The 13,263-nt window shown below is 36.1% G+C and overlaps 1 protein-coding gene across 1 annotated transcript in view; it reads right to left on the minus strand.

Annotated features, from left to right (window-relative positions):
- Nucleotides 1–13,263, minus strand: part of LOC150100677 (NEDD4-binding protein 2-like) — a 139,740-nt gene that overhangs the window by 64,909 nt on the left and 61,568 nt on the right. The window contains exon 3 of the mRNA XM_090401214.1: nt 9,707–9,921. Coding sequence (XP_090257340.1) covers nt 9,707–9,921 — 215 coding nt within the window. The remainder of the gene's footprint in view (nt 1–9,706; nt 9,922–13,263) is intronic.

The following is a 13,263-nucleotide window of genomic DNA, read 5'->3' on the forward strand; positions in this document are numbered from 1 at the left end:
ATAACAAAGATCTGTATTTAAGCTTTGTCGATCAGGAAAAGGCATATGACAAGGTGCCAAGAGAGAAGCTATTCAATACGCTACAGTTATATGGTATCAATGGGGCATTATATCAAGTAATACTTAGTCTTTATTAGAGTTGTAAGTCAGCAGTTGAAATTGAAGGAAGTACAGGAAGGTGGTTTAATGTTAATTCTGATGTGAGACAAGGATGTCCATTATCCCCTCTGTTATTCATTATCTATATGGATCACATTATGAAGGAAAGTGATATTAAACATGATATCAGAATTGGAGATGTTAATGTCAGCTCTTTGCTTTATGCGGACGATGTTATACTTCTAAATAAATCCACTACAAGTTTGCAAGATTCCATGACTATACTGAATAGCTGTTGTAATAGATATGGTATGAAGGTCAGCAATAAAAAGACAAAGATAATGAAAATAGGCAGAATCGTTGAAAATGTCAACTGCGTTGTGAATGGAGAACCTGTGGAACAAGTAAAACATTTCAGCTACTTAGGCACGATTTTTAGTCAAGATGGTAAATTAAATATGGAAATAGACAACAGAATGAACAAAGCTGGTATGGTAGGAAGTCAACTGAATAAATTCATATGGAAAAAGAACAATAAGTCAGAACACTAAATTAGCTGTATACAAGACGGTGTTCAAACCAGTTTTAACTCATGGATCTGAGAGCTGGGTCAGAAGTAAAACACTTGACCAAAGACTAGAGACTGCAGATATGAGAGTCCTGAGAAAGATTAGAGGCATGAACAGATGGCATCAATGGCAATATCATATTAAAAACAAGGATATTAGGAAAGAACTTGACATTGTCTGCATCCAGGAATGCGTTAGCAGAGCTAATCTCAGAATGGGCGAGGAAAGATTAGCAAAACAAGTGTTCTCTGCCAGTTTGGCAGGAAAATGACCCAGAGGAAGATATAGGTGGTTTAATGCAGTACAAAGTGCCTTAGAGGATAGAAATATAAGATCTGATAATGTTGGAGTCTTGACAAGTAACAGACTGATTTGAAGGAAAATTGTAGATAGGAAGTTAGTAATGATGTAAATTTTTCATGTAGTACTATCATATCCTGTACACCTCTTGAGGGTATCAAGAATTTGATGATGATGATATATGAAAATATGACTTCTGCATTACTTCAACCTTGGTATCACCTCTGGGTCGGCTCCCACTGATGAGACCTCAATAAAGGTCAAAACCAGTCTGGGTAGTGACCGTTCCCATAATGCATAGCATTATATACATGTCTGCAAGGAGATGAGTTATGCATTATGGGATACTAAGGCAAGTGGTGTGAAGTCATACCTTTACCATGAGTTGCCCCAGTCCTGAAAATATTTCAGGAGCAAACTTTGTTCACTTACATTTGAATAAAGAATTAAACCAAGTATATAATTTCTTTGTATCTTTAATTTATAATTTAGCACGGTTATATAATTATTTTTATTATTAATAAGAGAGACCTCCAGGGAGTCAGAGACTCGTCGAGAGAGGCCACGTACATGTAGTATGTGGCCTCTCTCGACGAGTCTCTGACTCCCTGGAGGTCTCTCTTATTAATAATAAAAATAATTATATAACCGTGCTAAATTATAAATTAAAGATACAAAGAAATTATATACTTGGTTTAATTCTTTATTCAAATGTAAGTGAACAATATCATACTTATTATTGAATTCATTCACACTGCTTGCACTCACAACATCCAATGGCAATCCATTCCAATCACGCACCACCCTCTGAGAGAAAAATCTACCCTTTACACTCTTCTTGGCAGCCTTCATTCTCAGCTTCAAAGGATGTCCTCTCGTCCTTTCCCCACCCTCCATAAATTGAAAAATCAAATCAAATGAAATCCTATATGACCCTTTCAGCAGTTTGTAAGTCTCAATCATATCACCCCCTCTTTCTCCTGTTTGCTAGTGTCTGCAATCTACAAATTCTCAACCTGTCTTCATAATCAGTATTCCACAATCCTCATATCATTTTTAACACTCACCTTTGTACTCTCTCCAATATATCAGAATCACATCGGAAACCAGGAGACCAGACCTGCTCACATGTGATTATCTTTACATGTGAACGTTCGTTTCAGCATTGCAATTATCTTTTGAGTTGTATTTGCAATCTTTACCACATGGCAGCTGAACTTCAACTTCTTATCTATTAACACTCCAAGATTCCTAGCCTATTCCCACCAACATAATACAACATTGGATAGGTAATCATGCCGAAGTGAATTACTTTACATTTACTGACATTGAACTGACACCCATTTTCCCATGCCCACAATTCCAGCTTATTCAAATCATTCTTCAAGGACTGCATATCAGCAGCATTCCTGATTACCCTGCCTATCTTTGCATCATCAGCAAATAACTGTATGTCGCTTGTCAAATCCTTCCCAATATCATTAATGTACAGATTGAATAACAGTGGACCAAGCACTGATCCTTGTAGTACACCACTTGTTACCTTAAACCTTGCAGACTCAGATCCCCCATATACCACTTTTTGATATTTGTCAATCAGCCATCCTCTTATCCATGCTAATGTTGTATAACCCAAACCCATTTTCTCCAATATATGCAGCAGTCTGTCATGTTGTATTCTGTCAAAAGCCTTAGCAAAATCCAAAAGTATCATGGTGTATCCATTTCCCTTGTCTAGTTCAATGGTAACATTGTCATAGAATGTGAGCAAGTTGCTAAAACATGACCTTCCCTTAGTAAACCCATGTTGTTCATTGTGAAGTAGAGATTCACTGTCAACCCATTTCTGAATGCGGGGCCCTAACTAATTTTTCTAAAATCTTCACCACCACTCCTGAGATACTAATTGGTCGATAGTTTGATACATCAGTCTTTGCACCACCCTTATGCAATGGAATTACCATACATTCCTTCCATTCCTGCGAATCTTCCCTGTTCTGAGACTCATATTAAACATCCTGGTCACAGGAATGATCAATTCAGCTGAACACTCTTTTAGCACACATGCTGATATTCCATCAGTCCCTATTGCTGAATTCTTATTCAGTTCGTGCAACAGCTCTAATACCTCGGCTTCACACACCTGCATTTCTTCATCTAGTGAAGAGGTAAAAGTGAGCTCAATGTTGCGTTCACTTGGTTGATAGCTTTTAAAGAAATGGGCACTCATTAACTGAACAATTCTACTGCATCAGTAACCCTCACTCTATCTTTAGAAGAGTTATTCTTTCATTTACTTGCAGCATATCGATAGAATTTTTGTAGGTTATCTTTAGCATGCAGAGCTAGTTTCTTTTCATAATCAGACTTTGCTTTCCGCACAACAGTTATGACTATTCTAGCCTGCTGCTTATAACGTTCATAACGGACGTCATCCTTATGCAAACGGTATTCCTTCCACATCGTACTTTTCTTATGAATCTCTTGCTTAATAAGATTACACATCCATTTGACTCCTACTCTATTTATTCTTCGAACTATCAGGACACATTCTGATATCGCATCATTTAAATATTGTTTAAATGCTTCCCATATACTGTCGATATCCTTTCCATCCAGCAACCGATCGCATTCTACAGCTGATGGGATCGGCTGCTGGATGGAAAGGAGAACTCTGGATACTCCTCAGTTGGTCATAATTTCCTGCTTTGTAGTTCAACACGTAACCTTTTCTGAATGGAACATTCATAAACTTAGTCACTTCCCAAGTGAGTACTGCATGATCACTGTCACCAACTGGAGGCAGAATAGTTACGTCTTTAACTGAAATGCCCTCTGACACTATAATCAAATCTAGCACTCTTTGACCTTGAGTTCTTTCTGTCACATGCTACGTGAGGAAGTTGTCCTGCAACAGCTCAATAAATGCATTTTCATTCTTCTCATGAGATTCTACTGTTACCCAATCAATATTTGTATAATTAAAGTCTCCCATTATGATTACTCTTTTCGCACTCACCTTTTCTATTTGGTGATCACCAGCAACCGATCCACCAGGTCTGTAACAACACCCTACTGTGTAATTTGTCTTATTAGATTCCACCTCACACCAGATGGCTTCAAACTCACTGGCATGTGAAATATTGTTGGTGGTATTAATAATTAAAGTATTAATATAACGTTTTAATAATTCCCTACTGCTGGGGGGGGGGATGACTGTGAGTGTATCTGCCAGTGATTGGGTGGGTTTTCTGTAAATAGAGAATGGCAGGGATCCATAAGGCTGGCATGTAATTAATGTGTTACTGCTGATTTCCATCATTTCTGCATCTTTCTCTTAGCTTCAGAAATGCAAATAAGTGTTAGTCAGCATTTATTCACAGTCCTGTTTCAAACTTCTCAGCATTCTCTTTCATTCCACCTACCTATGGAATAACCTCCCTTAGTTTTCTGCAAGACCACAATTTTCAGCTCTTCATGAAATGGATCAATTGGTTCTTCACTTGTTGAATTGAATTTAAACGGTATTGATGCGAACACAGATTGATAAGAAAATAACTATTCATTAACTTAAAAGCTAATATTTCACTGGTATTATATCCAGCATCTTCAGAGCACACAAACAAAGTTTGTTACAAATGCAAGAAAACCACAATTCGATGTAACAGTGGGAGTAGTATAAGTAATTGCAGCATACAACACAAGACTAACGTCTTAATATGGCACCATCTAAGTTATAAAAAAAAAAAAAAAAAAACAGTAATCCAAAGTTTTGAAAAAAATATAGTAGTCCAAATAGTAGTGCTTGAAACTTTTGAAAAATAGTAGTCCAAAGTTTGAAAAAAATAAAATTAAAATAAATAAATATTAATTTGGTCTTAGGATGACTGTCTCCCAAATCTTTGGTAGATTTATATAGCCATACTTGTTAAGGTTTGGAGTATGTTTTAAGGCTTCTATTGATTCCAGGAACAACCTCTCTGACTTGTAGAAGCTTCTGTGCAGTACTTTTTTTTTCCAATTGATCCTGTGTGCTGGGGTATCCAAGCATGGTCTGCCAGACCTGACTTGCCATAACGAAAGTGCCGGACATATTTTTTGTGTTCACTGAGGTGAATGTCCACAGTTTTTCCTGTCTGTCCATAGTAGGCTCGATGACAAGAACAGGGCACTTCATAGACTCCTGGATGTGATAAAGGAGTGAATCTGTCCTTAGATGAACAGATGAAAGTTGCCAATTTTACATAAGGTTTAAATACAGTGCGCAGTTGGTGTTTTTTAAGCACCCTAGATATCTTTTCGGATGTGCCTTTAATGTATGGGATGGTGATAGTTTTGTTGTAGTCTTCTGTGGTAGATGGTGGGGGGGGGGATTTCTGGGTAGCATTTAGTATTTTATCTATCTTATGGGGATTATAGCCATTGGTTAGGAAGGTGTGGCACAGGTGAGAAAGTTCAGCAGTGAGAGCACTGTCATTGGAACAGACTGCTCTAGTCTATGGGTTAGTGTTTTTAAGATACCATATTGTTGAGAAGGGTGATGGTGTGATTGTTTGTGTAAATATCTCCCTGTATGTGTGGGTTTCTATAAATCGAAAATGATAAAGAACCTCCTGGAAGAAGTGGGATCAGTGTGTCCAGGAAGGGCAGGCAGTCATTGGCTTCTAGTTCCATTGTAAAGTGGTTTTTAGGGTGCTGGCTATTTACGTAGGCTGTTCAATAAGTAATAAGACTATATTTATACAGAAAACAGATTACCTTTAATCGTCATCATTTACATGGTCTTTTTCGAAGTAACTATTGTGAGACGCGATGCATTTGTCCCAACATTGCATCCACTTCTTAAACACATGTGAGAGTTCCGTTTTTTGAGAGTTCTTTCAAAACCGCCTCCACAGCTTTTACACATGCTTTGTTGCCTTCGAAATGGCAGCCTCTTAGTGGTTTCTTGAGCTGAGGAAACAGCCAGAAATTGCACGGTGCGAGATCAGGACTGTATGGAGGGTGGGTAGGATATCTGTGTTGTTCTTCTGCAAAATGTCCACTACACAACCAGCAATATGTGGCCTTGCATTATCGTGGTGCAATAAGAAGCCATTCTTCAGCAATGGACGCTTCCTTTTGACGTGCTTGATGATAATCGCTGCTCTGTTGATCATTGTCTCTGTGATGGACGTTGAAGGTCTTCCTTCACGTTCAAGATCTTCCACATTTTGCCTTCCTTCCTTAAAAGTTTTATGCCAGCGAAAAACACTTGCCCTCGACATTGCTTCATTGTGGAAAGCTTTGCATATCATGTTAAAAGTGTCCAATGCCAATTTTTGCAAACGCACACAAAATTTAATCGCATAATGCTGTTCCAAGGATGCTTCCATTTCGAAGACTGGTCGCACCTCATAGGTGCGCCGATGAGCACTTGCGTTTAGTCACGTGACACTCTGGCACATCAGCCCGTATACGCCATCTATCAACCTCTTTTATTAATACATACAGCAACATTTCTTTATTCCACAGAAATTAATATTGTGATGAGTGGTTTCGCCACAGTAAAATTAGTCTTATTACTTATTGAACAGCCCACGTAGATGCACTAAAAATGTATTCAATGTGTCTGGGCCATGTGGCCAAATAACAAACACATCATTAACATAGCGTAGTCATAGACTAGGTTTGAGAGTGGCTGTGTTGATAGCTAGCTTTTCCAGATGTTCTGTGTAGAAGTTGGCTAAGGGGTGAGAAAGGGGGATCCCATAGCTGTCCCATCTAATTGTTTGTATATTTTCCCTTTCCATGTAAAAGAACCTGCCTGTACTGTGAATTTAAATAGCTGAAATATATCAGAGGGAAATTGTGAATTTAGTAAGTTACGTGTTTCAGTCAATGGTACATTAGTGAATAATGAGGTGATATCAAAACTCACCATTAGGTCTGAACTATTTAAGGTGCAGTTTTCTAAAATACTTTTTAGGTGGGTAGAATTTTTAACAAAAGAGGGAGAATTGTTTGTGCAAGTGGTTAGTAGTTTGGCTAAATGTTTAGCTAGTTTATATGTAGGACTGTTTATACTATCTACAATAGGGCGTAAAGGTGTACCTTCTTTGTGGATTTTTGGAGCTCCATATATTCTGGGTGTTTTAACGTGAAAGAGTTTGAGTTTTGTTGACTGTTTCTTTTGGCCAGGAAGTGACTTTGTTCAATAGCTTGCACACCATATTCTTTTATGAGTTGGTGGGATCTCGATCTATAATTTGATATGTTGACCGGTCTTGGAGAAGTGTGTGCATTTTACTTTCATATTCTGTTGAATCCATTACTACAATTGCGTTTCCTTTGTCTGATTTGGTTATTGTAATGTGGTTATTATTGCGTAGTGTTACACCTGATATCTTAAGAATGTAGAATTCTCAGCTATCACGGTGTAACATGAAGAGAAATAAATTAAAAACCCTGCATAAAAGCTAATAGCTAATTTAAATGAATTATTTAAAAGAAAAGGAAATATTCTTGCATCCAATAAAATATAAAGGTGTTTGGTTGAACTAACTAACAAAAAGAAAGAATATATTAATGTTGTAATATGATATAAAAGAGAAAATTTAACTAAATAAGACAGAAAAGGATTATTCATAAAAGATGGTATGTGAGAGGCTAGAGATTAAAATATTAAGTAAATTCATAGAGAAAATTTGAAAGGGAATTAAGTTAGAGGCTAGCACAAGAAAAACAACAGAAAATCGCTTAGGGCCGATTCCCGGATTGAGACATTGTTTGGCTCGCCGACCAAAGGACGTTTGGCAGAAAAACGCCACCCTAATTGGTCGGTGAAGTGAAAACAAGTAGGGGGCGGAGAAAAGAAGTTAAAGAGGGTGCCGTTAGGAGAGCAAGTATAAAAGGGTTGGAACCCCCCCCCCCCCAAGGCTTTTTGGTTTTGTTTTGGTTCTGTTCCCGGGGAGTTCTTTACGAGCTCCGCGGCATAGGTTTCATGCGGTTTTCCTGAGAGGCGATTTTTGCGGTTATATCTCCGTCGTCGCAACACGGAAACAAATGTGGGTGGGATTTCGATTCCGGATTTCCTATGTAAGAAGCGAAGAAAGCCATAGAGTCAAAGAAAAGAAAACATATTCTTTGTGTTTCAACTCCAGCGATAACTACGAAAAAGGGAGAGCTGTAAAGAAATAGATGTCCACGTCGCGCGTTGCAGCCGATATATAGATGATTCAAAGTGTGTCCGGAGTTACGAAGAGTTAAGACCGCGTAAGCCTAGTTCAACTCCAAAAGGAATGTAGGAGAAGCAGATTATCGAAGAGGTCATACCAAGATAGTTCAATCAGAAAAAAGGTAAAGGCCCATGTGGAAAACTCAAGAAAGAAAGGTACTGTAAATTACATCTAATGTTAACTAAAATTTGTCTGTAATAGGTATCATTATTCTGATACGGAACTGCTGAAGTGACCAAGGAAAAATTATACTAGGACTTTAGTATCTGACAGAATATATTAAAAGTAAGCTGGCTAGTGTTAATGTTATATGAATAATTAAGTGTCCTGAGAATTTTGCATGTCTATTATATTGTATAAGAAAGTTTAAATGTCATAGTTATGTGTTAGTACAGTAAATGGTTTAGTTAATCTACTTAAGTTTGGATAGTTGAATAGTGTGAATTAAGTAATTACGTGTCCTGAGAAATTTTGCATGTCATAGTTATGTGTTAGTGCAGTAAAAGGTTTAGTTAATCTACTTAAGTTTGAATAGTTAAATAGTGTGAATTAATCTTATTTGTCCATGTCAAATGAATTTATGTGTTGAATTGTTATGGCGGCATGATCGTAATGCCCATTATAGGATCATAGCCTAATTACTTGTAATAAGTTAATGTTAGTTTGTAAGTATTTAGTTTAGCATTGAATTGAGCAATAACAAAAATTGAATTGTACCATGTTAAAGAATTTAATAAACCTTTTGTCCAATGATAAAACAGTTGTCTGAAATTGCTGTCCAACGCACCACTTGAAAAATTACGAACGTAATCACGCGGAAAATTAATGTGTAAAGAAACGAGATAAAGTGTCACGACTGCAACACTGTTTCACTTTCAGACATATTTGAGTTCTTTCTCCTTGTTTTTGTATATAATATCTCAAACTAAATATCCCAAAAGGCGCAGTATAAATATAAATATTAGGGGTACTAAGGGGAGAAATAACTTAAGTATTAGTAAAAATTTTTGGTGATATATCGTGCATAGATAATAGTAGAACATAGATAAACGGAAATTATTAGATAGAATAAAAATCGTAAAATGGGACACAACAGTAGCTCTTTTAGAGCCATTATTTCTTTATGTGGGATATTATTTTTGGGAGACTTAGAATAGATTAGGATATTGGCCATGTCTAACCTAATATTATTGGCTATTGCTGGAGATAGGTCATATATTTCACGTTCAACAGAAGTTCATTTGGATTTTGGAACTTCTTTAGGAGTAACGGCAAAATTGTGTCCACGACTTAATGCACTTGTGGCTTCTTTAGTTAAGGTTAATGATGATAAGGTTCTTTACTTATTAGCTACATGACCACACAACATTGATATATTATAGGTATGCAATCTTTTGGGTATAGAACTTACAAATTAATATCAATACAGCAACTATGAATGAAACACATTAGACAGAGTGATTGTCATGTATTTCTGGTCATTGAAGTTATTTTAATAAACAAATGTGTATAAATCATTACCATCTCTTGTCTACTAAGCTCCAAAGCCATTTCCATATCCATGATTTCAGCAAATGGTAATGCTTCGTGATTCTGAATGGCATTTGATACAGAATTTGGTTCTAAAATTTTAGATGCAGGTCTTAGTGGCACAGACTGTACCTTTTGCTGAATCTGGTCTTTATTATAACTTTGAAAGCTCTCCATTTCTGCAACAGTTGGAATAACAGAAGTACCTAAGAGAAAATTATCAATATGCAATTTATAACCAAGAGAAAATATTCATTATCCTTAAAATAAACCACCTACATGAATTATTTAGAAATTACAAATAAAATCAAATAATTAAATAAGAATTGCCAAAAGGTGTCACACCTTATTACTAAAATACTCTGGATTAGAGATAGATATTAAAAGTTTTTCCACTTGGTTATATTATAAATTATACTATAAATTGTCTTCGAGAAATATGCTCAGCCCATTACCACTTCAGATGTTTCACTCTTCCTATGCTGTCAGAGACTTCTGTTTGATTTCTTAGCCACATATTCCTTTTGTAATGCAGTCTTGTGATACCAAGCATAATTCTTTCCATACTAAATTGTATTGTTGTTAATTATTGAATTTCCTTTTTATAATGTGTCCACGTTTCACAGCCATATGTCAATATAAGTAAAATACATTGATTAAAAACTTTCCTCTTCTGGCAAATTGGTGGCTGGCTTTTGAATATTGACTGTAATTTTCCAAATGCTTTCCACCTGAGCATCATGCGTCCTTTAATGTCGTCCATGATATTTTGTTCCATTGAATCTGTTGTCCTAAGTATATGTAATAATCTACTTGTTTAATTTCATGATTATTGATTTTTATTATTTCTGGTTGAACCTAGCTATTGATCATAACTTGGATCTTCTTTAGGTTTATCTTTAGGCCAGCCTGATTTGCTGGCAATTTGGAGTTCATGGATACAAATCTGTAATTCACATACAGTCAAAGTAAAGATAACTGTGTCATCTGCAAAGTGTAAATGGCTAAATATCTTCAGACCTTTTTCTTCACAATCAAGAATTTCACTATTTCTTCTAGGCATGTTGTGTCACCCTGTCTTATACCTCTCTGTATTTCCACAGTAGAGATGTTTCCATTGAAATGAATTACTGCTGTTACATTGGTGCAAGTGATTTGATGGTCCTGACATATTAGTTCCTATATGTCTCCTGCACTTGTTGATTTCATAATGCTTTTAGTATTGCACAAATTTTTACTGAATCAAAGGCGTTCTCATAATAAAACCAAGAAATAATGGCAAACTCCATTCGATAATCTGTTGTACAACTTGAATATGGTCCATTGTACTAAAGCTACTTTGAAAGCCTGCCTGTTCTTTTGGTTGTGTCAGATCTAGAGTCATACAAAGCCTAAGAGCCAAGACTTTTGTAAACACTTTGTAAACCACCAATAGTATACCGATGGTCGGTAGTTCATCAAGTCTTCTATTTCACCTTTTCATGGATCAGAATTAGGGTAGCCTTCTTCTTTCATGTTCTTGGTACATAATTTTTCTTCAGACAAAATAAATAGTTCTGCCAAGATTTTGTATATCATTTCCTTGCCTGCTTTTAGAAGTTGAGCTATAACTTCATCCTCACCTGCAGCTTTTCCATTTTGTAAGATTTGGATGCTACATGTAACTTCTTCTGGTAGAATCTGTGACAATTCAGTTATTTCATAGTTGTCTTCTTAATTTAATTAATCATCCCAATATAATACTGAGTAATTCTTCAATTCTTTTTGCTACAGTATATCTACCTCTGGTTATAATTCCACCTCGTAATTTGACTGCAACCATCTGTTTATTGGTGTTCATCAACTGCTGTTTGGCTTTTTTGAGACTATGTTGTTTTCAATTGTTTGTTGTATGAATTTAAAATTGAATTTCCTTATTTCTTCCGTGATACATATTCTGACTGTTTTGCACAATTCAGCGTATTCAATTTTATTCTGCAAGTTATTGTTTGTTTCATTTCTCTTCATTTCTTCATAACAAGCTGTTAGAAAGATTAGAAATAGGCAAGTTAGTTTTTATTAATCTAGTAAAAGACCTCTAAAATTGGCCCAAGGAAATTACTGACTGACCTCCAAAGACCTAGTAGTACTAAGAATTTATGATGCTTCTAAAGTACAAAAGGCTAATATCCATGATGCCCCACTATGAATACCAGAGCCAGAAGCTCATTCACTTATAACCATTCCAAATATACAGTTTATATGTATTAAAAAGGGTTAAGTTAAGTGGTGGTGGTTATTCATAACAGTGCTTCACAGAATAAGCACCAGAAAAAGATAATTTACTAATATTTTGCTAGTGTTATAACTAAAGAAACAGAGAAAAAAATTAGAAGCTTTCAAAATGTGGACCATCAGAAGAATGTTGAAAATACCATGGACAGAAAAGGAAAAATGAAGATGTTTTAAAGAAAGCAAAAATGAAAAAAACATTAATGGAAATAATTAAAGAACAAAAACTTAAATATTTTGGACATCTAATTAGACAAGAAGGCATTCAGAAATTAATATTAGAAGGGAAACTGGATGGAAAAAAGGGAGAAGTAGACCCAGGAGAGTGTGGTTTGAAGACATTAAGGACTGGACTGGTATGGCTTGAAGTATCATAAATGTTCCAGAGCAGCAAAAGAAAGAAATAAGTTCTGTGACATGGTTGGCAACCATGTCACAGATATTTAGTTTAATATCTGTGATATTAAACTTTATTTAATAATATTAAATTTAATAACATGAATTTAGTTTAATCCTTTATCCAAGAGTGAGCAAACAAAGTTTGCGCCTGAAAGTATCTTCAGGACTGGGATAAGGTAGTACAACACCAGGCAACTCGTTGCAAAGGTGGAGCAAGCTAACATCACTCCTATCTCAGTATCTCCCATAATGCAAAACACATCTCCTTGTGGATATGTATAATGTTATGCATTAAGGGAAGGGCCATTACCCAGACTAGTTTCGATCTTTATTGAGGTCTCTTCAGTAAGAGCTAGGCCCAATTGGAGATACCAGGCAGAAGCATTAGCAAGTTCATCTCTACCTATAGGAGTTGCCAAACGGTGTGCCACCTTTTTATTACATTACTCTGGAATTAGAGAAAGATGTTGAAAGTTTATTGGCTGCCACTGAAGAGACCTCAATAAAGGTCGAAACTAGTCTGGGTAGTGGCCTTTCTCTTAATGCATAACATTATACATATCTGCAAGGAGATGTGTCTTGCATTAAGGGAGATACTGAGATAGGAGTGATTAGCTTGCTCCACCTTTGCAATGAGTTGCCTGGTGTTGTACTACCTTACCCCATTCCTGAAGATACTTTCAGGCACAAACTTTGTTTGCTCACACTTGGATAAAAGATTAAACTAAATTTATTATAGTCTAACCAAGTGAAAAATAAACTTTCAACATCTTTCTCTAAATCCAGAGTAATTTAATAAAAAGGTGCACAACGTTTGGCAACTTCTAAAGGTAGAGATGACCTTGCTAATGCTTCTGCCTGATATCTCCACTTGGGCC

Source organism: Typopeltis vanoorti, chromosome 12 (genome assembly GCF_054136105.1).
Source record: "Typopeltis vanoorti isolate ZY-2024b chromosome 12, IOZ_Tvanoo_1.0, whole genome shotgun sequence".
In the NCBI taxonomy this organism is placed as follows: Eukaryota; Metazoa; Arthropoda; class Arachnida; order Uropygi; family Thelyphonidae; genus Typopeltis; species Typopeltis vanoorti.